The sequence below is a fragment of the Astyanax mexicanus genome, chromosome 8, assembly GCF_023375975.1.
Source record: "Astyanax mexicanus isolate ESR-SI-001 chromosome 8, AstMex3_surface, whole genome shotgun sequence".
NCBI lineage: Eukaryota > Metazoa > Chordata > Actinopteri > Characiformes > Acestrorhamphidae > Astyanax > Astyanax mexicanus.
In genome coordinates, this window is record NC_064415.1 from 44,967,992 (window position 1) to 44,990,622 (window position 22,631).

The window sequence follows — 22,631 nt, forward strand, 5'->3', positions numbered from 1 at the left end:
ACTAAATATTTTAAAGTAGTCTTATTTTTAACACAACATATCATAGGCCAGTCACATTACTTTTTTTGTACCCCTACCCCTTCAAGTATAATACTTCCACTTTGAACAGAGTTACAAGAGAAAGGGGTAATATCTTCCCCTTAAAAACTGGGACAAAGCAGCCTCTGCCCTTTGTTGCACTGTTTAAGGTGGAACCTGCAAGTTAGCTAGCTAGCTACTTGAGACAAATGACTAGCGATGTTTTATGTTTGTTATGAAGAAAATAGCCATAAAACATTGAAACTGCACATTAAACTGTGGTAAAATACTCAAATTTGTGGGTTTCGTTGCCAGTCATTCTCAGCCCTCTGTTTGAAGTGCGCCTCTGAAAAATGTTAGAAAAATGTTAATGGATCATGTAGACGTAACACTTCCCTATCCCTAGATGTGCACACACAAAAGCGGGAATGAAAGGAATGAAAAACTCTATCAAACATTGTTACTAAGCTTCAGCACTTAATGCTCATCTAATTTTGTGCATAAACATTTTGGGTGTATGCAAAAGTCTGTTTTCACACATCCATATGCAATCAAAATCGTACACATGAAACATGAATTTGTATTGTTGTGTGTGTTTTGTAAGAATTTGACTTAAAAATATACGATTATAAAATTTTAGGCATGCGACTCTAATTATTTTGGGTACATCTCTCTGATCTTGGGTACATCTCTCTCCTTATGAATACAAATCAAACAAGTGAGCAAACACTGTCAAAAATACATCACCCAGCTATTAGGCTAAACACATCAAGCGGGTGCACAATCGATTAGACATAGTACGCATGTGTGAACTGCTGCTGTTTACACTCAGTGGCGGCCTTGCTGAAAACTGAACGAGACACAAATCCCTCCACCCTGCAGCAGGTGAGCTAGAAACTTTCAGCTGAAAATAGGAGATTCATCATCATTTAACATCGCAAAAATGGATTTGCTCTGTTGTTTGTGAACTGTATGATATCTTATTAGGTTAGGGTAGATATTCAGATAGACCTTCTAACCCAGCTAAGTAAATAAAGCTTATCTCTGTTCACTTCAGAAAGTTCTTCTTCAAACACTTACTGTGCGTCCACACCTAACGCGATAAAATCGCTCCGAGTCGCCTGTCCAAGAGAGTCGTACTCAAGATCAGAGAGACGTACCCAAGATCAGAGAGACGTACCCAAGAATAGAGAGTCGTACCCAAGAATAGAGAATCGTACCCAAGATCAGAGAGTCGTACCCAAGATCAGAGAGACGTACCCAAGATCAGAGAGACGTACCCAAGATCAGAGAGACGTACTCAAGATCAGAGAGTCGTACTCAAGATCAGAAAGTCGTACCCAAGGTCAGAGAGACGTACCCAAGAATAGAGAGTCGTACCCAAGATCAGAGAGACGTACCCAAGAATAGAGAGTCGTACCCAAGATCAGAGAGTCGTACTCAAGATCAGAGAGACGTACCCAAGATCAGAGATACGTACCCAAGAATAGAGAGTCGTACCCAAGAATAGAGAGTCGTACCCAAGATCAGAGAGTCGTACCCAAGATCAGAGAGACGTACTCAAGATCAGAGAGTCGTACTCAAGATCAGAAAGTCGTACCCAAGATCAGAGAGACGTACCCAAGAATAGAGAGTCGTACCCAAGATCAGAGAGACGTACCCAAGATCAGAGAGACGTACTCAAGATCCGAGAGTCGTACTCAAGATCAGAAAGTCGTACCCAAGATCAGAGAGACGTACCCAAGAATAGAGAGTCGTACCCAAGATCAGAGAGACGTACCCAAGATCAGAGAGACGTACTCAAGATCAGAGAGTCGTACTCAAGATCAGAGAGTCGTACCCAAGATCAGAGAGACGTACCCAAGAATAGAGAGACGTACCCAAGATCAGAGAGACGTACCCAAGATCAGAGAGACGTACCCAAGAATAGAGAGTCGTACCCAAGATCAGAGAGACGTACCCAAGATCAGAGAGACGTACCCAAGAATAGAGAGTCGTACCCAAGATCAGAGAGACGTACCCAAGAATAGAGATACGTACCCAAGATCAGAGAGATGTACCCACGATTAGAGAGACGTACCCAAGATCAGAGAGACGTACCCAAGATAATTAAAGTTGTATGCATAGGCCCAGAGTGGTCCAGTGGTCTAAAGCGCTGCCACTATGAGCAGGAGGTTGCAGGTTGGAACCCCAGCTCATGCAGCTTTGCCATCAAGCTGCCGGCGCTCAGAGGGAGCAAAATTGGCCCTGCTCCCTCTGGGTGGGTAGGTGGCGCTCTCTCCCCACATCACTCATAGGGTGATGTCTGCAGCACAGGGCGTCTGTGAGCTGATGTACCGGAGCCGAGTCGCTGCACTTTCCTCCGAGCGCGCTGGCTGCTCGATAATGCTGCATCAGCAGCAGCTCGAAAAGAAGCGGTATCGGAGGAAGCATGTGTTAGTTTTCACCCTCCTGGTGTGTTGGGGCATTACTAGTGATAGGGGAAGTCCTAATGAGTGGGTTGGATAATTGGCCGTGTAAATAGGGGAGAAAATGGGAAAAATTAGAAATAAAATTACATTAAAAAAAGTTGTATGCATAAACCTGTGTAACCGTAAGTCATATTCTTACAAAACACACACAACAATATAAATCCATATTTTATGTGTACGATTTTAATCGCATATGGATGTGTGAAAGAGCATTTACAAGTATTTTTGACAGTGATCTTACTCCATATTCCTCCAGCCTGGACTAAAGGCTAGTGTGAATTCTATGTGTCTGAATCTGAATAAATGCTTAATGAATTAAGGTTGATGTTAAGTTTATAATTTTTATTCACTGTTTTAATTTTCATTTAATTTGAAACTAAACCGGAGTGAACACTGAGTTGAATGGTGGGTCACGGTTAAGTTTCACTCTGATTTTATTGATTTGCTGGTTAAAATATCAGTAATAAACAGGGCTTTTCAGCTGGAGTTAAACAGATTAATCCTGAGTGTAAACTCTGAGTGTTTAACTGAATTACTGATGTATTTAGGAACAAGCAGTAGCCTCAGCCATTGATTACAACATGACCGGGAATCACGTCCACAATAAAAATGTCTGAAAAATGTCTATAATTTGAGTTTGGTAAGTTAGTACACGAAATGATTAAAATACTCGCATGTTTATTTTTACTAACAAGAAGTGATGATGCACAAAACATTCTCAAGCAGTTTTTTTCTTTATTTTTTATTCATTTACTTTCCTTCTTTTTCTTTATATATAGTTAGGCCACCACACTGGAAATTAAATAAAACCAATGAGAGGTCATTTAAATGTAGACTTTCAGGTTTAATTCAAGGGCTTTAACAAACATATCCCATGAAGCATTTAGGAATTACAACCATTTACTTTACAAAGCCTCCTCATTTCAGAGGTATAAAAATAACTGGGCAAATTATCTCAAAAGCTATTTGATGGGCTTCGTGGGCTATTCCCTTGCTAAGTCATCACCAGTTAAACAAGTAAAAGATCTTGAGATGATTTCAGGTGTGGCATTTGCATTTGGAAGCTGTTGCTGTGAAACCACAACATGTGGTTTAAGGAGTTCTCAGTGGAAGAGAAACAGAAAGATACTGGAAATGTTAGGAGTGGCTAAATCAACAGGGATTAGAGACCTAGCCCTCCTATTGTCTTTGGGTCATTTTGACCACATTTAAAGTTTAATGTCTTTAAATAAATACTTGTTATAATTTCTTTACTTCATATTTAGTGACTTTTCTTAATTTAATGAGGATGGCTGGGTAAATATAAAATGAACATGATGGTATGTTTTCAATGACTTGTACAATTTTTTCACACCGGTGACTTTTGGATTCAATTTGACCCCAGGCTGTTTTAGCTGCATAAAACATAAAATATCAACATTTTACACAGATTTGTTTTAGGTAATGTGAATCACATTACGACATGAAATTTTATAATCTTCAAAAAACTTTAGGCCCCTAACCTAACAGAGCTATAACTGTAGTAGTGCAAGAACCACTTATAGTTCACGTGAAAACATCAGCCTCTGAAAGCATTTCTTTTGGTGCTGTCTCTTTCTGCTCTCTCTCAACTGAAAATTACATCTAAGGGAAGGTCTTCTATCAGTGAGGTGTTCTCACATCTCTTTGACCATGATATAGAGGATAATGTTGAGGAGGATCTGGATTATGACATGTCCTCCTACGGGAATTTGGCCCTTAGTTTTGACCATCCTTACTATTGTTTTCTCTCTACCTGAACAACAGGATAGACTTAATGCTGCTTGTGAGCCTTCATTGGGTGGATACTTTTGGCAGGAGTGTACAAGTCAAAAGGTGGAGCAACATTTCCTCTCTATGACATACCCTTTGAAGTAGCCTTGCTTGGTGCCTTTTTCATCTTCATCAACCTCAAAATATCTGCAAACATTCATCTTCATTTCTACAACAATGGCTAAAATATATTTTACTCAACTGGAAAGACCCAACTAAATTATCCATAAAGCACTGGTGCTATCTGCTAACTGATCACTCAAATTTTTTTAAAGGCTGCTTAATTATTCAACAAACAAATACAGCATGTGACAAACGTTAGTAAAAATTTAATGATCTTTTCAGGAGGTTAAAATTGCTGGGGTCAAACTGAAAAAGTGTGGAAAAAGTGTGTGCAGCCATGGAAACGGGCGAGCCTTCTATATTTCTTGGAAACAGATGTACTGTTGGGTCATCAATGCAGCAAGTGTTTGAGATAGCTAGCTAAAGTACTCTGAACTAAGCTTCCCAAAATCCTTGCTCAATATTAAACACTCTTAGCAAGACTGGTCACATGTTTATTGGTAGGGGCTAGTAGTGCTGGGCGATATGGAAAAAATCATATAACACGATATGGAATGTTTTATATCACGATAACGATATATTTCATAATATATCACATTTAAGTATGTTTTCAGTTATTCTTAGAAAAATATGACAAAATAATATCATTGCTTACTTTTTCCAACTTTATTTCAAAGTGACATTAAACCCAACTTTCACAAATGAGAATTACTACCTTTTAGTGCAGCAATAAACATGTATCAAATGAAAACAGATGAGGTAGATGCAGTAGCTAATTTTTTCAAAAGAACAATGCGTCTCCATTGTTCAGCTCTCATGAGTTTAATAACGTAAAGCATGTCACAAACCGAAATAACGTAGAGCAGCATCATGTCGCAAAACCACATTATGAAGCTTTTTTGGCGAGGATTACTTTATTATCACTTATATAAACAGAGTTTATGCAAAGTGATCACGCCAATACATTTCATCGTAACCTCCTTTATTTATTTGCATGAATAATTGATGAAATTACTGTAGAAACAATAGGGGTGATAGAAGGTAAGTAGCACGATACACACTTTTCTATCGTCCCCACCATATTTATCGTCATATTCACACAGCACTAGGGGCTAGTTTGGGTGTTAGTGGAGGGTTGAAGTTTGTCTTATACAAGGCATAGAACTTTTAGTTTTTTTTTAAGCTCTGTGCAGTTTTATTCATCATTCATCTTATTCCCTTTATCCATCTAAGGAAGCTACACTGTGAGACCTGCAGTAGGTTGTGTCATGTCTGGTGCTGAAAGCACGTCTGTGTCTCCCACATCCAGCTCTATCTGCGATTCTCACAGTAACAACTACAATACCCAGAACGCACCACTCCATGACACAACACACACTCCCGATCACATGACACGTCACATGACGCCACCAGGAAGTCCCGAGTACTGATTACTCAGTGTATTTAAGGACCATGCTCACACTCACACCTCGCCGAGTATCTGTTTGGTAAATCCTACAATACAAAGCGTTTCTCTTGCCCTTGCTATTTTCCGTGTATGATCCTGTTTTTGTTTTCTACCGACTTTGATTTTTGCCTGCTCCCTTGTGTTGGATTACCGTGTATGACCTGGACTGTTTATTGTACTTTGGATTTTTGCCTAACCTGTGATACTGCCTTCCCGTGTATGAACTCTGGACTGTCCTCCGTTTATGGTATGGTTTCTCTACACTGTGCATTTTTGGTATTGACCCTGTTTCTGTTGACTACCCCTGTTTACTCTATAACTTTAATAAAAGTTATTTTATTGTATCTGCACCAGTCTCCTTCCTGTCTGGCCCTGACAAGATACTCGGCCGTAATGACAGAGACTGCGGATACAGAGTCTATTAAGTCTGGTTTGGCTAACCAGGGTCGGCTTTTAGGTCAGCACCAGCAAACGCTCGCTGGTGTGACCCAAGCTGTTGACGAGCTAGCACGCCACCAGGTTAACCAACAGCAGCAGCTAGCCGAGATTATGAGTCACCTCCGGGGTTTGTCCACCCAGAACCCTAGCCCAGTGGTTAGTCCTGTAGCCAGCCCTAACAAAACCACTACTCCCTTTTTCGCTGTGTGTAAACCCGAAGTCTATGACGGAAACACTGAGAAATGTAATGGGTTTCTGCTCCAATGCTCCGTGTTTTTTAGCAACTCACCTCCTGCTTCTGATAAAGCTAAAATCGGGTTTATAATTTCTCGACTGTCTGGCAAGGCTTTGGACTGGGCTACAGCTATTTGGGAGAACATTTCTGAATCCAGCTACGACACTTTTTTGTCTATTTTTCGCAGCGTTTTTGATCATACACGCTATGGGCAATCTAGTGGAGAGCTTCTGATTACCTTGAAGCAAGGTAAACTATCTGTGGCAGCCTTTGCTCTGGAGTTCCGTACGTTAGCTGCTAGCAGCGGTTGGAACGACCCTGCTCTCATCTCCATGTTTCGACACGGACTTAACCCTGAGATTCAAAGAGAACTTGCATGCAAGGACGACTCACTCACCCTGGATCGGCTGATCGCTCTGTCTATCCGTCTGGATCAGCTCCTCTCCCGTAAGCCCAAAGCTGTTAGCCACACTCCTGTGGTTCGCCCTGCACTACTCCAGTCCGGGAATCCAGTTCCGGAATCTGTGCCTGCACCCAGCTCCGAACCCATGGACATCACACGATCCAGACTATCCGTCGCTGAGAGGCAGCGTCGCATACGCCTTCACCTGTGCCTCTATTGTGGTGGTCCAGATCATCTAAGGGCTAACTGTGAACTCCGGCCCAATTCTGCTCAAGCGTCTGCTCTGGGACAGCGCGTGGAGAGTGCTCCACGCGCTAACGTGGTATGTACCCCTGTTTCTACACTTAAAGAAAAATGTTTTGTGTTGCCTGTTATTATTACCACTCCAACGGATGTTTTTTGTGTCTCAGCGCTTGTAGATTCTGGGTCGGAGGGGAACTTTATCAGCCTGGATTTGGTGGAGGAGCACGCCATACCCACGAAAGTTCTCTCCAAGTCGATCTCCATCCATGCCATCGATGGAGAGACTGTACGCTCCAAACCTGTGACCCTGCAGACTCTTCCTCTCACCCTTCAAGCCAGCGCTCTACATGTGGAACAGCTCTCTCTCTATGTGCTCCCACGCACAGAACATCCACTGGTTTTGGGAGCGCCATGGCTAAAGACACACGACCCCGTCATTTCATGGAGCCTGGGAGACATCACTGCCTGGTCTCCTTTCTGTCGTGAGAACTGTTTATCTTTAATTTCACTCTCTTTGCAATCTACCTCTGTCGAAAGCCCTAATTCTGTAGATACCCCTGCTATTCCTTCCGAGTACTATGATTTTTCTGATGTGTTTAGTAAAGCTAAAGCTACCGAGTTACCTCCGCATCGCCCCTATGATTGCTCTATTGATTTGATAGAGGGTTCTGTACTGCCCAAAGCTCGTGTATACCCATTGTCTCGTGATGAGGAGAAGGCTATGGAAGAGTATGTTAGTGAAGCTCTTGCGCAGGGTTTCATTCGCCCATCCAAATCCCCAGTTGGTTCAGGTTTCTTCTTCGTGAAGAAGAAGGATGGGGGTTTGAGACCCTGCATAGATTACAGAGGCTTAAACGACATTACGAAAAAATTCGCTTACCCGCTCCCGTTAATCCCAGCAGCACTCGAACAGTTACGTAATGCTGTGTACTTCACCAAACTCGATCTCCGTAGCGCTTATAATCTCATTCGCATCAGGGAAGGTGACGAATGGAAAACGGCGTTTTCCACCACCAACGGCCACTATGAATACCTGGTCATGAGCTACGGTCTCGCTAACGCCCCAGCCATATTCCAGTCATTTATGAACGACATATTTCGCGATCTTATTAATCACTCTGTTGTCCTTTTTATAGACGACATCCTTGTCTATTCCCCAGATCTCCCCACACACATACAGCATGTTCGCCAAGTTCTCCAACGCCTGAGAGAACATAGCCTGTTTGCCAAAGCCGAGAAATGTGAGTTCCACACGCAAAGGGTCACATTTCTCGGCTACGTTATTAGTTCCTCCGGTGTCCTTATGGACGATGAGAAAGTAACTGCCGTTACTAATTGGCCAGTGCCCCAGACCATTAAAGAACTCCAGCGATTCCTTGGCTTCGCTAATTTTTATAGGCGGTTCATCCGTAACTTTAGCTCCATTGCTGCGCCCCTGACTGCTCTCACTAAGGGGGCTGCTAAAACCCTGAAGTGGTCACCCGAAGCGGATCGCGCTTTCTGTGAGCTGAAAGCTGCGTTCACTTCAGCCCCTGTACTTAGGCACCCTAATCCCGAGTTTCCCTTCGTAGTGGAAGTGGACGCTTCCGAATCGGGTGTTGGCGCGGTTCTCTCTCAGCGTAGTGGGTCGCCACCCAAATTGTTTCCTGTAGCCTTCTTCTCACGCAAGCTTTCCCCTGCGGAGCGTAACTATGGGATAGGGGATAGGGAACTTCTTGCTGTGAAGTTAGCTCTAGAAGAATGGCGTCACTGGCTGGAGGGGTCCGTTCATCCGTTTACTGTGTATACTGATCACAAGAATTTGGAATACCTCCGCACGGCTAAACGACTTAATCCGAGACAAGCACGTTGGTCTCTTTTTTTCTCTAGATTTAACTTTTCGATCTCGTTCCGTCCGGGAAGCCGTAATACTAAAGCTGATGCGCTGTCCAGGGTTTACAGCACTGTGGATAGCGCATCCCAGCCCCAGGAGGCTGAACGCATTCTTCCTCCCTCTGTTCAGATCGCAGCCATTCAATGGGAGTTAGACGATCAGATTCGCCAAAGTAACGCTAATCAGCCCGATTCTGAGGACTGTCCTCAGGGTAAAACGTTCGTACCCGTCCAGTTTCGAGACAGGCTCATCACCTGGGCTCATTCCGCTTTAACCTCTGGTCATCCTGGTGTCACACGCACGTTACAATTACTCTCTGCCCGTTACTGGTGGAATTCTATGCGTGCTGATGTTCACTCATTCGTTACCTCCTGCTCTGTTTGTGCGCAATGTAAAACACCTAAAACCCTTCCAGCCGGTAAGCTACTACCTCTCCCTGTACCTGAGAGACCTTGGTCGCATATTGCTGTTGATTTTGTCACTGATCTGCCTGTATCTGAGGGTTATACTACAGTTCTCACTGTTGTTGATCGTTTCTCTAGAGGGGTTAAATTTATTCCATTCCCAGCTCTGCCTACTGCCTTCCAAACTGCTCAAGCTATTTATATGCATGTATTTAGACACTTTGGTATCCCCGAAGATATTTTGTCTGACCGTGGTCCTCAATTTACCTCTCGTGTGTGGAAGGCATTTTTTGAACATCTCGGTGTACATGTCAGTCTCACTTCTGGTTTCCACCCTACATGTAATGGTCAATGTGAGAGGGTTAATCAGGAACTCGGGAAATTCCTCCGCACATACTGCTTCAAACATCCCACCGATTGGTCACAATACCTCGTTTGGGCTGAAATTGCACAAAACTCCCTAGTTAATACTACCTCTGGCCTCACCCCCTTTCAGTGTGTTCTGGGTTTTCAGCCTCCTCTAGCTCCCTGGACAGCGGTGTCCACTGATGTGCCGGCTGTGGATGAATGGATGAAGCGCAGTGAGCAGGTGTGGGAAGACACGCATCGTAAAGTCTCTGAGGTACTGCGTGTGTACAAGGAGCGTGCTGACAAGCACCGTGGTGACAGCCCAGACTACCAACCAGGAGATCGGGTGTGGCTTTCTACCCGGGACTTTAGGTTTGAGGGTAGTTGTAGAAAACTCCTGCCTAAGTTTATTGGTCCTCTTAAGATTTTGTCACGTATTAATGAAGTTACTTACAAGGTGGAGTTACCCCCTCAGTATCGTATTAATAATTCTTTTCATGTATCTCTCCTCAAGCCTATGGTCCCGGGTCCGCTCGCTGACGCTGCACCGGCTGATGTTCCACCCGCGGCTGTGGAGGGGGAGGGGTCGTCCACGTATGCTGTCCGGGAGGTGCTGGATTCACGCAGACGTGGGGGTGTGCTCCAATACCTTATCGATTGGGAGGGGTATGGTCCGGAGGAGCGTTGTTGGGTGGCTGCCAAAGACGTGCTGGACCCTGCCTTGCTCGTGGAGTTTCATGCTCGTTTTCCTGGTAAGCCTGCTCCTAGGCCCCGTGGACGTCCCAAGCGTCCTCCGACCTCCTCTGCTCCAACTCGTCGGGTTTCTCGCTCTGGTGAGCCCCGTCTGTCTGGCACCTCCGCTCCGACACCTGCACCTCCCGCCGGTACTCCCTGTCCGCCGGGTGGTCGTCGCCGGGGTCGGCCCCGTTCTGCCTCCGCTCCGGGCCCTCAGGGGGAGGGTACTGTCATGTCTGGTGCTGAAAGCACGTCTGTGTCTCCCACATCCAGCTCTATCTGCGATTCTCACAGTAACAACTACAATACCCAGAACGCACCACTCCATGACACAACACACACTCCCGATCACATGACACGTCACATGACGCCACCAGGAAGTCCCGAGTACTGATTACTCAGTGTATTTAAGGACCATGCTCACACTCACACCTCGCCGAGTATCTGTTTGGTAAATCCTACAATACAAAGCGTTTCTCTTGCCCTTGCTATTTTCCGTGTATGATCCTGTTTTTGTTTTCTACCGACTTTGATTTTTGCCTGCTCCCTTGTGTTGGATTACCGTGTATGACCTGGACTGTTTATTGTACTTTGGATTTTTGCCTAACCTGTGATACTGCCTTCCCGTGTATGAACTCTGGACTGTCCTCCGTTTATGGTATGGTTTCTCTACACTGTGCATTTTTGGTATTGACCCTGTTTCTGTTGACTACCCCTGTTTACTCTATAACTTTAATAAAAGTTATTTTATTGTATCTGCACCAGTCTCCTTCCTGTCTGGCCCTGACAGGTTGTGTGGGCTGCAGGTGAAGACTCTTTGACTTGATGGCTCCAGTCACTGTTTACAGCAGATTTTTCTGACAATTAATGGAAAGTGAACAAGCAGTACTACAGTGGTGAAAACAGTGTTTGCCCCTAAACCTGATAACTGGTTGGGCCACCCTTAGCAGCAACAACTCCAGTCAAGCATTTGTGATAACTTGCAATGAGTCTTTTACAGCGCTGTGGAGAAATTTTGTTCCACTCTTCTTTGTAAAATTGTTGTAATTTCACTAAATTGGAGGGTTTTCAAGCATGAACCACCTTTTTAAGGACATGTCACAGCATTTCAATAGGATTCAGGTCCGGTGGCTGTGGAGGCCAGGTCATCTGCTGCAGCACTCCATCACTCTTCTTCTTGGTCAAATAGCCCTTACACAGCCTGAAGGTGTGTTTGGTGTCGTCGTTCTGTTGAAAAATAAATAATCGTCCAACTAAATGCAAACCAGATGGGGTGGCATGTCGCTGCAGGATGCTGTGGTAGCCATGCTCTTTCAGTGTGCCTTTAATTTTAAATAAATCCCCAACAGTGTCACCAGCTAAACACCCCCACCCACACCATCACAGCTCCTCCTCCATGCTTCACAGTGGGAACCAGGCATGTGGAATGACAAAGACACGGCGGTTGGAACCAAAGATCTCAAAATTGGACTCAGATTTCCACTGGTCTAATGTCCATTTCTTGTGTTTCTTGGCCCAAAGAAATCTCTTCTGCTTGTTGCCTCTCCTTAGCAGTGGTTTCCTAGCAGCTATTTGATCATCTTCTCTTAACAGTTGTTCTAGAGACAGGTCTGCTGCTAGAACTCTGTGTGGCATTTGACTCGGTCTCTGATCTGAGCTGCTGTTAACCTGCGATTTCTGAGGCTGATGACTCGGATGAACTTGTCCTGAGGAGCAGGGGTGACTCTTGGTCTTCCTTTCCTGGGTCGGTCCTTTCCTGACCTTCATTTCTTAAAGTAATGATGGCCACTCGTTTTTCTTTAGTTAGCTGATTGGTTCTTGCCAAAATATGAATTTTAACAGTTGTCCAATAGGGTTGTCGGCTGTGTAGTAACCTGACTTCTGCACAACACAACTCATGCTCCCAACCCCATTGATAAAGCAAGAAATTCCACTAATTAACCCTGATAAGGCCCACCGGAAAACCATGTTGTATAAGATCGAAAGAGTTAAGCGATTTCGTAAATTCAATACTAATCGGGTTTGACTGATTATCTATATGAATACTTAAATCCCTAGTAATTAAGACATTATCAAAATCCATTAAAATTCTAAAAAAGAAAGTCTGTGTGTAACCTAGGTGGATGATGGATAACAATCAAAGGAGCTGGATAATTACTTTTATTTTGAGGTTGTAATGCCAAGTATTGAAATGTAGAATACTCTGCTAATAAAATCTGCCTACAGCAGAATGTAGTATGATAAAAACATGCAACACCACCACCCTTCTATTTAATCTTGAAACAATAAAAAATATAAAATTATGAGGAGATATCATTCATTTAGATCTACAGTACCATTGCTGTCAAGCCAAGTCTCTGTTACAAAAAGAAAATCTAGACAATAATCTTCAATAAATTAAGCTACTATAAAAGACTTATTTGTAAGTGAACGGACATTTAGTAGAGCAATTTAAAAATCTGATCTGGTTGAACTTCATAACTTGCATTCCCACACTTCACAGGAATCAGATTTTGTTTACACTCTTATGTCTACTGAATTTTATTTTGATACTGAGAGCCATGGCACTGGCTATTGAATAGAACTGGAATGTTAAACTCAGAGCATAGATTCCAGGGTGTCAAAACTAACCATTCACGTACGTACAAACAGTGGTTGAAAAATTGACTGCGGACTGCTATTTTGTAGTATTTCATGACAATTAACAGATTCTGTCTGGTGAAAGTGAAATTTTCTGAGTAATATTCCCACTAATAAACAGTTTTTGCAAGTAAGCGACACCATAGAGCAGATTGTCCCGAAGCATTTGAGTTCCAGTGTTATTAGGATGGAGCTCGTCAGATTTAAAGGGGTCAGGACGCTTCCAAAAGATGTTAAAGTTATCTATGAAGTTAACCTTCCGTTGGACACAGACTGTTTATACCAGCAGTCTACTGAAATGTCCACTCCCCTGACGCAGAGTTGGTATTGGTCCAGAGATAAACACCTCTGGAGGGGACAACTCCAGAAAGTCCAGCAAATGATTGAAATCTTGCTTCAAGGTTTCAGACTCTTGTCTGTAAACATTGCTAGATCCAACGTGCATAATCAGTGTTCCACAGCTGGATTGTCCTGCAGTATGTGTGGAATCATTGGCATAATTTTACAGACAGTCACATGAGGAAAGCTAAATGTTTTTAAAGTCTTACGTCTCTGACGATGGAGTCACCAATCAGCAAAGATTTGTGCAGAGGATGTTTTTCTTGGCTTAAGCAAACCAGAGCCCCGGTGACCTAGTCAATTAGCAAACTGGTGGCTAATGTGATTAGCATCCTGGTTTCCTTCAGGCCGCTTGGTACGACCAGAGCCCCAGCGAATGGGTCGATTTGCATGCTGGTGGCTGACATGATTAGCGCGCTGGTTGCTAATGTTATCGGCATCCTGGAAGCAGACAAGGCTTGCACAGTTTGCCTGCTGGTAGTTAGCACCACAGTCATTATAAGCTCACTGTTAACACACAAACAGCCAATATTTGTGTCACACTGATTGTTGATAATGGAACTAGTGTCGCTTGATAACCTGAAGAGGGAAAAAATACATGAGGTGTTTGCTCAATTGCTAAAGGTTCTGTTGAAGAGAGAACTTTGTACCTATTTTCTAGTGTAATGTCCTGCTTTGGCAATGGCTGTTTACCACCACTGTTATTTATTTATTTATTTATGACTGTTGGCCATTAAACTTAGAGTAGAAGCCAGGATCAGCTTTGGCTTTGCCCCCAGTACACCCCAGCGACAATTCAATAAAATGTCTTTTGTTCTACCAGTTGCTTGAACAGTCTTATCAGCAACATTTTTTGCTGCAAGAACAATATCCAGATATTCTTCATCCTCCCATACAGAATGTAGAATATTTATCCTTTCCTGAAGTTTTGCAACTCTCTGAGACTTTTAAGCACGCAGAAAATATGGGTAATGTGGTAACAGGTTCCAGTTCCAGCTCCATGTTTCCAAGATCCATGTTTTAAAAATGTAATGCAGAGGTACTGGTGTTGGTAGAGGTGTTGGTGCTGTTGTATGTCTTACAGCCCAGGCAGCGGGTGGAGCCAAGTTGGTGGCGGTGTTTGCAGCTCACCCAGGCGGCGTTGCCGGCGATGTAAGTCGTCAGCATATAAAGAGATTTTATTTGAGGTTTCAAACTGGCGGATACCAAAGACACTGCTGGTTGCCCTAAATTTAATTGATAAAGGCTCAATAGCTAATGCAAAGAAAAGTGGGCTAAGAGGGCAGCCCTGGCGTGTACCCCTTGAGAGAGAAAATAGTTGGGAAGATATCTTGTTTGTAATTACTGATGCTTTAGGTGATGTATATGGTAAACCTATCTAGGATATGAAGTTTGAGCCAAAGCCAAATTTCTCCAGTACAGTAAAGAAATAACGAAATTCCACCCTGTCAAATGCTTTTTCCGCTTCCAGAGAAACAACAACTTCGGGGGTCTACTTGGACGCAGGGAAATGAAATTTAAAAGCTTATGGATATTTGTGAAGGACTGACGACCCTTTATGAAACTAGTTTTTGGTTTGGTCTGTTGGTTGGTGTTATGATGTTGGTTATAACATTCTCTAGTCTCAAAGCTAGTAGTTTGGCTAAAATTTTTACATCAACTTTGAGCAAGGATAAAGGTCGATATGACCCACAATCATTTGGGTCCTTGCCTGGTTTTAAAATAAGTAAAATTAAAGCCTCTGTTAAAGTTTGTGGTGAATGGCTCGGATTGAAGGAGTGATTGAACATCTCAAGTAGCAGGGGAGTAAGTTGAGGAGAGAACTTTTTATAAAACTCCACAGTAAAGCCCTCCGGCCCAGGTGATTTGCCATTTTGCATTTTATGGATGGAGTCAACAAGCTCCTGTAACTTTATGGTTTCTTCAAGGCTGTCTTTGGCCCCTGTATCTACTAGTGGGATATCAATGTTGTCTAAGAAAGTCGTCATATTTGATTTATTTTGTGGGGAAGAAGATGTATATAGTTTGGAGTAGAAATATTTAAGTGTTGTTTATCTCTATTATGTATACAGTCAAGGATTGTGAGTTATTATGTATCTGAGGTATTAGACGAGAGGCAGATTTACATTTAAGCTGGTAAGCCAAAAGACGACCTGCTTTATCTCCATGTTCATAATAATGTCCTTATAATTTCCTTTATCAGTGCAAACCTGTCTTTATATAACTCAGGTGTTGGAGTGGTAGAATATTGTTGGTCAATGTATCTTATTGATTCCAGGAGTTCTTTTTCTTTTTCTTTTCCATCCTTGCTGCATGAAATAGAATAAGAAATGATCTTCCCTCTCATAACTACTTTAAGTGTTTCCCATAATGTGGATGGGGATATGGAGTCAGACCTATTGAAGTATATGAACTCATCTATTGCTTTACCAATGAATTCACAGAAGTGACTGTCTGATAGTAGGGAAGTGTCTTCAGACTTTTGGCTGTGTGACATTTTGAGAGAATGAAATATCCAGGGAAACTGGTGCATGATCAGATTTGACAATTGCAGTATATTCAGTTTTCTCTGTTAAAGGGAGAAGTGTCTTATCAATGAGGAAAAAATCAATCCGGCTATATGTACGATGCACTTTTGCAAAGTAAAAAGTCACTTTTTGTGAGGATTAAAGAACCTCCAAGGGTCAACCCAGCCTGCTTTGTCAGCAAACTCATTTTAGAGCGGTCCGTAGCTGGGTCCATAACAATATTAAAGTCACCCGAAAGAATAAGACTAGGGGCCGTATCGTACACCCCGTGCAGGGCGAGGCGAGGCGCACTGCCATCGCACACACCGTCAACAGTCTATTTTTACGTCTTGAGCAAGCATCCTTAAAATAGGACTTTTGGAATATATTAATGCCGATGGGCGTGGTGGTCTGGAAATGTCGTGTGTTCAGGTAAATTCCTGCCGTGTTTCTATCTATTGTATCTTGGCGGCAGAAAAAAAGCATTGCGCGATTGCTCCTCTGAAAGGACGTCTAAATTCAACAGTCAGTCGCGCACCAAAAACTGAATCACATCACCCTGCGCTCCAAAATACCCCCCCATCACTTCCTTACCACAGAAAACTAAACCTCACCCAGAGCCTTCAGCAATCAACTATAAAAATAAAATATACTTAAAAATCTGCACAATAACTATAAATTATTATTAGTTATATTTATTTCTGTCAGTTATAAGGATTTATATTTCTGTTCGGTACACAGACTTAATAACTGTAGCTTAATATAGCAGACACAGGCATTCTGCTGTTTAAGAATTTCAACAGATGTTTATTCTCACTCAAATTCTGGAGGAAATGGAAAATTAAAAGAGAAAAGAACTTTGACTGAACATAAATTTATTTTATTTAACTTTGCTATTATTTAACTGAAATTCACTTTTATATCTGAAAAATAAAGCACATCATCACCCTGGCATGTGGTGCTGCCCATCAATTATATAAAACTTAAAACATTTGAAATACACAGAAATATAAAGCTGTATGTTAGCATTCGTTTCTTATCACCAAATTTATTTAAATATTAAATATAGTAATTCATTAATTAAAATCTCGTCCAGTGTTCTAAAATGTCGCAGGCAGGCAAAGTGGAACTTGGCGCAGCGCGCGCACCATTGCACGCAGAATAACCTGTCTTCTAAAAATAAAAACGTTTTAATAAATAAGGTCGGACAAGTGTAGTAAAATTCATGTTATTAAACTCACTAAAGCCAATAATTAATCAATAGAAATCAGGCCAAATGCGCTGCGACTCTCTCTCTCTCTCGCTCTCTCTCTCTCTCTTTCGCAGCGCGGAGCTGAATTCAGTAAGAAATAAGTAAGTTAATCAAATATTGTCTTATATAAATTATATAAATATAAAGGATAGGTTGAGGTTTTGGCAAGCTGTTTTCATGATTTGAAACTGATTTTTTAATTCATTTTAATTATTTTTATTTTATTAATCAAATTATATATATTTTTCCATGATTCCCATGGTCTTAGTTTATTGATATAAATTCGATCTCATCATTCTCATCATTTTACTTTACGTTCACTGCTATAAATATTTTCTTCATAAAATATAAATTCTTTACTTTTTATGACAATTTTTATGATCTTTTTAAAATGTCCTATTTTTCCTTTCTTACGTATATATTTTATTTGTCTATAGTAAATGTTAGTTTTTGTTTCAATTTTTTTATATTTTTAATCCCTTTTAAAATGTAAATGAGGGTCCCCCTCATAAATGTAAATAATGAATTGCTTGATTAATATTCAGTGTTGCAAACCCAGTTTTTACATAAACAATAAACAGAATAAAGAATAAAATAACATTACTCTTATATAATCTGCTGGTTTATCTTTACAGCCTGACGCACAGTCAGTTAATGTGCTCTTAAAATAGGAATGAACAGAAGTCCTGGCTCTTAAAGGTAATGACTACAGACACACACTGATTGGCTTATCTCATGTTACGCCCAAAACACACCCATGAATAATTAAGGGAATTAAAACACGCCCTTTGCGCCGTTGGAGCTGCACAAGGTGTTTTTTTGAGCCCTCAAGATACCAAAGATACAGGACACGCCCCTAAATCCAGCTGCGCAACGCGCAATTAACTAGTGCGCTATAGATCGTTAAAATAGGGCCCTATGTCTGTTTAAGTTTGGGAAAAGAGAAGTGAGTTTATGTAAAAAGCTAACGTCATCCCAATTTGGGCCATAAACACTTGCTAGTATTACTGGAGTGCTAAATAGTGACCCAGATACTCTCACAAATCGCCCTTGGGGGTCTGAAATTGTTTAAGATGGTGTAAACAGTATTGTGTTTACAGATGTTCCATGTCTTCGCCATTTGTGGACAATGGCTCTCACTGTGGTTCGCTGGATTCCCAAAGCTTTGGAAATGGCTTTATATCCCCTTCCAGACTGATAGATCTCAATTACCTTCTTTCTCACTTGTTCCTGAATTTCTTTGGCTATTGTCATGATGTGTAGCTTTTGGTCACCTTGCTTTGTCAGTAAGGTCTTATTTAAGTAATTTCTTGATTGAGAATGTGTGTGGCAGGAATCAGACCTCGGTGTGGCTAGAGAAATCGAACTTAGGTGTGATAAACCACAGGGGCAAACACTTTCACACAGGGCCATGTAGGTTTGATTTTTTTCACCGCTTAATAATAAAAAAATCTTCATTTAAAAACTGCATTCTGTCTGTTTGTGTTGTCTTTGACTAATATTTAAATCTGTTTCATGGTCTGAAACATTTAAGAGTGACAAACATAAAAAAAAAAAAAAAACAAACAAAAAAATGTTCACCACCGTATACCATGCCACTACCACCACATTGGCCGATCTGATAGAATATTGCAGACTGTGGGGTTTCCTTCTTGCCATATATACAACAGGTCTTCTGAAATGTTAACCAGTTTTGGGTATATTGAAACATCTTCAAAAAGCTTAACACCTTAATAAATGTTTATTCTAAGTTATATCCCAAGCACCTTTCTTTACTTAGTGAAGGATGCAGAGAGCTTTATAGCTAATAGCTGGGGTTATAACTGCAGGACTCATATTGACAGTGCAGCAACAGATGAACTATGTAATAACTGTTCACCTACAGTAAAGCTAAAAGTAGGAGTGTCTATTAAAGTAGCCAGTAAGTAGAAAGCAGCAGGTCTTTCTAATGAAAGAATTAAATATTAGGCGCACTGTGGTGGGACTTTTGCTTTAAAGAAATGTGTTTTTGTTTTAGTGTTGTTCTGTGGAATTAAAAAAAAAAGTTTTTTCTGAAAGTAAAATAACTAAAAATTCAACTTTAAAATCAGAAAATCTTCGCTGTAACCCACATTTAACCTGGTGCGTGCTACTACTGCTTTTCTGTTGTGTTCTGATAAGCAAACATGTCCTGATGAATTGTTCTGGACAATTTACAGTTTTCCACCCATGATCTTGGCCAAATTATCAGCCAAACACTTCCCTCCCTCTCAGCCAAAAAAAATATTTCCCACAAAAGCCTCAGTACCACAATTTAGTTCAGTTCCTTTCATCAACACTCTGACCAGAGCAGCACATCAGTATCAATAAACCTTTAATAAATAGTTTGCCATTAGTTTCCCATATGTACAAGTCCACTTCTCGAATATATTATTATTAATTTTTGAGCACACTTTTTTTAGGCACAAATAAATTGGCTTTTTCTGAGTCCACAGAACAGGTTTCACTGTAAAATTAGTGGCTAGGAATAACAGTTAACAGTTCTGAGACAATACCACCCCCCAAAAAAAACAAACAAAAAAAAACCTCCTGTAAAACATTACTGAACATTTCAACACACAGGGCTTTTGTTACAAAAATGTGATCCTAATGAGTGAAACAATCAATTCTAACCATAAATGTTTCTAATTTTGAGATTGTTGGTTCAAGACATTTATAAACATAATTTTATCTACAGCTAACTATTGTACTAATTTTATCATTTGCACAATTTCTGAAATTATTATGATTATTATGAGCAGTTATTAGTCAATGGAATAACTATTATTTCAATAGAATATAAAAAAAAAGTTTTGGCAATGGACTATAAATTAGATAGAATTACGCCTCACAACCAAAAAGATGATAATTTCATTATTCTAACAATTAAAACCTCAAAATTAGAAAAGAACATTTACACAGAATTAAGAGAACTTCACCAAGATATCACAACCCCCTCCCACCCCCTGGGTGTGACTAAAAAGACGAGTTATTTCAGTCACATCAAAGTGGTTTCTGATGTGTTAAAGAGGACTTCAGTAACTTAAGTGTCGCCCAGTTGGTTTGAGCTCTAAAATAACCCATAGTGTTAAAATGATATGTTAAATCCTTGAAATACAGTTCACAAAAACGAAATAAAAAAAGACAAAGAAACACCAGAACAGACTCACACACACATTCATAGGTATGGCACCCTAATGTAAAATCACCCAATGGGCCACAGCCTGGTTACAGATTCCCAAATTAAATCAATGATTCCAATGCACTTGAGGCTTGTTGAAGGAAAGTCAACTGAGCAAAAGGTTCACATCCCCAACTGCTAAGAAGAAGCATGGAAGCCTAAAAACGACACCGACGTCCTTGAAGAGATCCATACGCCACATTTCTCTGCCTAGAATAGAAAACAGTAAAACACCACAGAGCAATGCAACCTTCTAAAAGTTCCTAAAGCAGCAGAATGTGATTAATTCACTCTGTTAGTGACACAAACCCATCTTTATCAACATCAGTGCTGAGGAGGAGACCAACACTGGGAATTATATTTCTGACTGAGGCAGTGTGGCTGTTACCAACTACAGAGGTGAGAGGGACGACCAAATAATAATCGTAATAAAAAAAACTAACAAGATTTGTATGCATGAATGCTCCGATAGGAGCAATAAACGCCATTACTAAACCCAATCTGAACAAAGTCTTCATCTAGGTCTCGTAATCGCTTTAAAGTCACTTAAAGGCAACTTTTAATCCCCATTTAAAAAAAACAAACAAAAAAACATTTGACTTTGACACCTATTCTTAAACAAACCCAACAGAAGAAGATATTCCTCTGAAAAATAAAGCACAAAACAGGCATTTCTACACAACAGAAGCTTGTGAGTACTGGGGGCCTTTTGTACACAAAGTCCCAACAAGCATCAGAGATGCGATCATTCTGTGAAGGTGTTTTTTGGTTCCAGAATGAGTTCCCTCTTAAGATTTATTAAAAAAAAAAGTTTCTAAACTTCTCTGCCATCATACAGTATAAGATCAGTCGCAACAGGATGCTGAATAACCCGTCCTGCTGCTCTAGGTCTTCTCTACCCCCAGAGAATTTTATTGAGAAGTGTGGGAAAACTGAGTCAAGGGTAGAAATGAATCCCTACACACAACCGTAGGGAGACCTGGCACAATTAGCACAAGGCTACCTTCTGTGCCGACATTCCCCAAAATACACTGCTAGCATCATGCACTCTTGGTGCAATCTTATTTATAGTCTTTGAGGAGAGAGGGGGGAGGAGGGGGAGAGGAAAAAAAACCCTATACAAAAACAGTTCAGTCTCCACCAGTAGAACATGAGTACAGAGAGTGCTTTGCAACTACATTTCCCATAATGCAATGCAATCATCCTCCTCTCTCATCTGAAGACCACTTCTATCCCACAAAGTGGAGGTGTGTCTTGAAATTGGCTGAGGGACAAATCTACAGAAACGAGTCATGACTCCGCCCTTCCCCTCGGTTTAGTCCTGCAAGGGTCGCCGTGCGGACCCCGATAGTGGTAGCAGGCCCATGAGTGCACGTACCAGTGCACGTCAGCGAAAGTGTGTGTTATACGCTGCTGTCCTCCAGGAGCGGCTCTTTGCCCTCGCAGGCTCCGCCCTGAGGGCTGTGGGCGTGGCCTTGAGAGCCACTAGTGTGCTTCTTGTAGCCGCCAGGTCGGACACTGAGAGAGTTGTGCTCCGGGATGAACAGCGCCACCAACAGGGAGAGCAGCACAGAGCACGCACCGAACAGAAAGGGTGGACCTGGAATTATGGCACTCTGAAAACACAACACGCAAAAAAGAAATCAGCATTAAAGGCCTTCACATTCACAGAGCAAATCATTTGCATCAATAAGTTGGGGAAGACAAAAGTAGAAATAAATAAAATTAAAAACCTTAATTTACCTAAAAAAAAAAATGATTTGCTAAATCATGTGACAAAACTGACAGAGCCTGATGATGCACAAGCAGGTTATTCAGTGATACAACACAGCAACAGCTACTGTTGAGTTCAGAAGGCAGATTAGCTTTTATTTATGCTAAAGTTTGTTAATTTTCTCTCTCTCTCTGTTCTTTTTGTTCCAATAAAACTCTCAGTTAAAGTCAATAGCACATTACACTTTTCTAGTTTATGAAGCATCAAAACTACCCTGAGATATTATAATATAGTAAAAAAGAATCTTGTATGTATGTATGTATGTATGTTGTGTAAAAAAGGTCTAATACAATTTGAGACACTATGTCACATTTAAAGAATATCCAAAGAGATTATCCAAAGTTTATTGAATGCTCATCAAGCGAATTAGAATTTGTTAAAAAGGTGTCCCTATGTTATGATTACTGATCAGGAGACTTCAACAAGAATGTTCATCTGGTTGTTTTCAGAT

At 41.3% G+C, this 22,631-nt stretch overlaps 1 protein-coding gene across 1 annotated transcript in view; it reads right to left on the reverse strand.

Moving 5' to 3' along the window:
• Nucleotides 1–19,543: 19,543 nt before the first annotated feature.
• The window catches only part of mfsd14a2 (major facilitator superfamily domain containing 14A2), a 42,964-nt gene continuing 39,876 nt past the window's right edge, over nucleotides 19,544–22,631 (reverse strand). Inside the window, exon 12 of the mRNA XM_007236327.4 lies at nucleotides 19,544–22,022. Coding sequence (XP_007236389.3) covers nucleotides 21,810–22,022 — 213 coding nt within the window. The 3' untranslated portion in view covers nucleotides 19,544–21,809. The remainder of the gene's footprint in view (nucleotides 22,023–22,631) is intronic.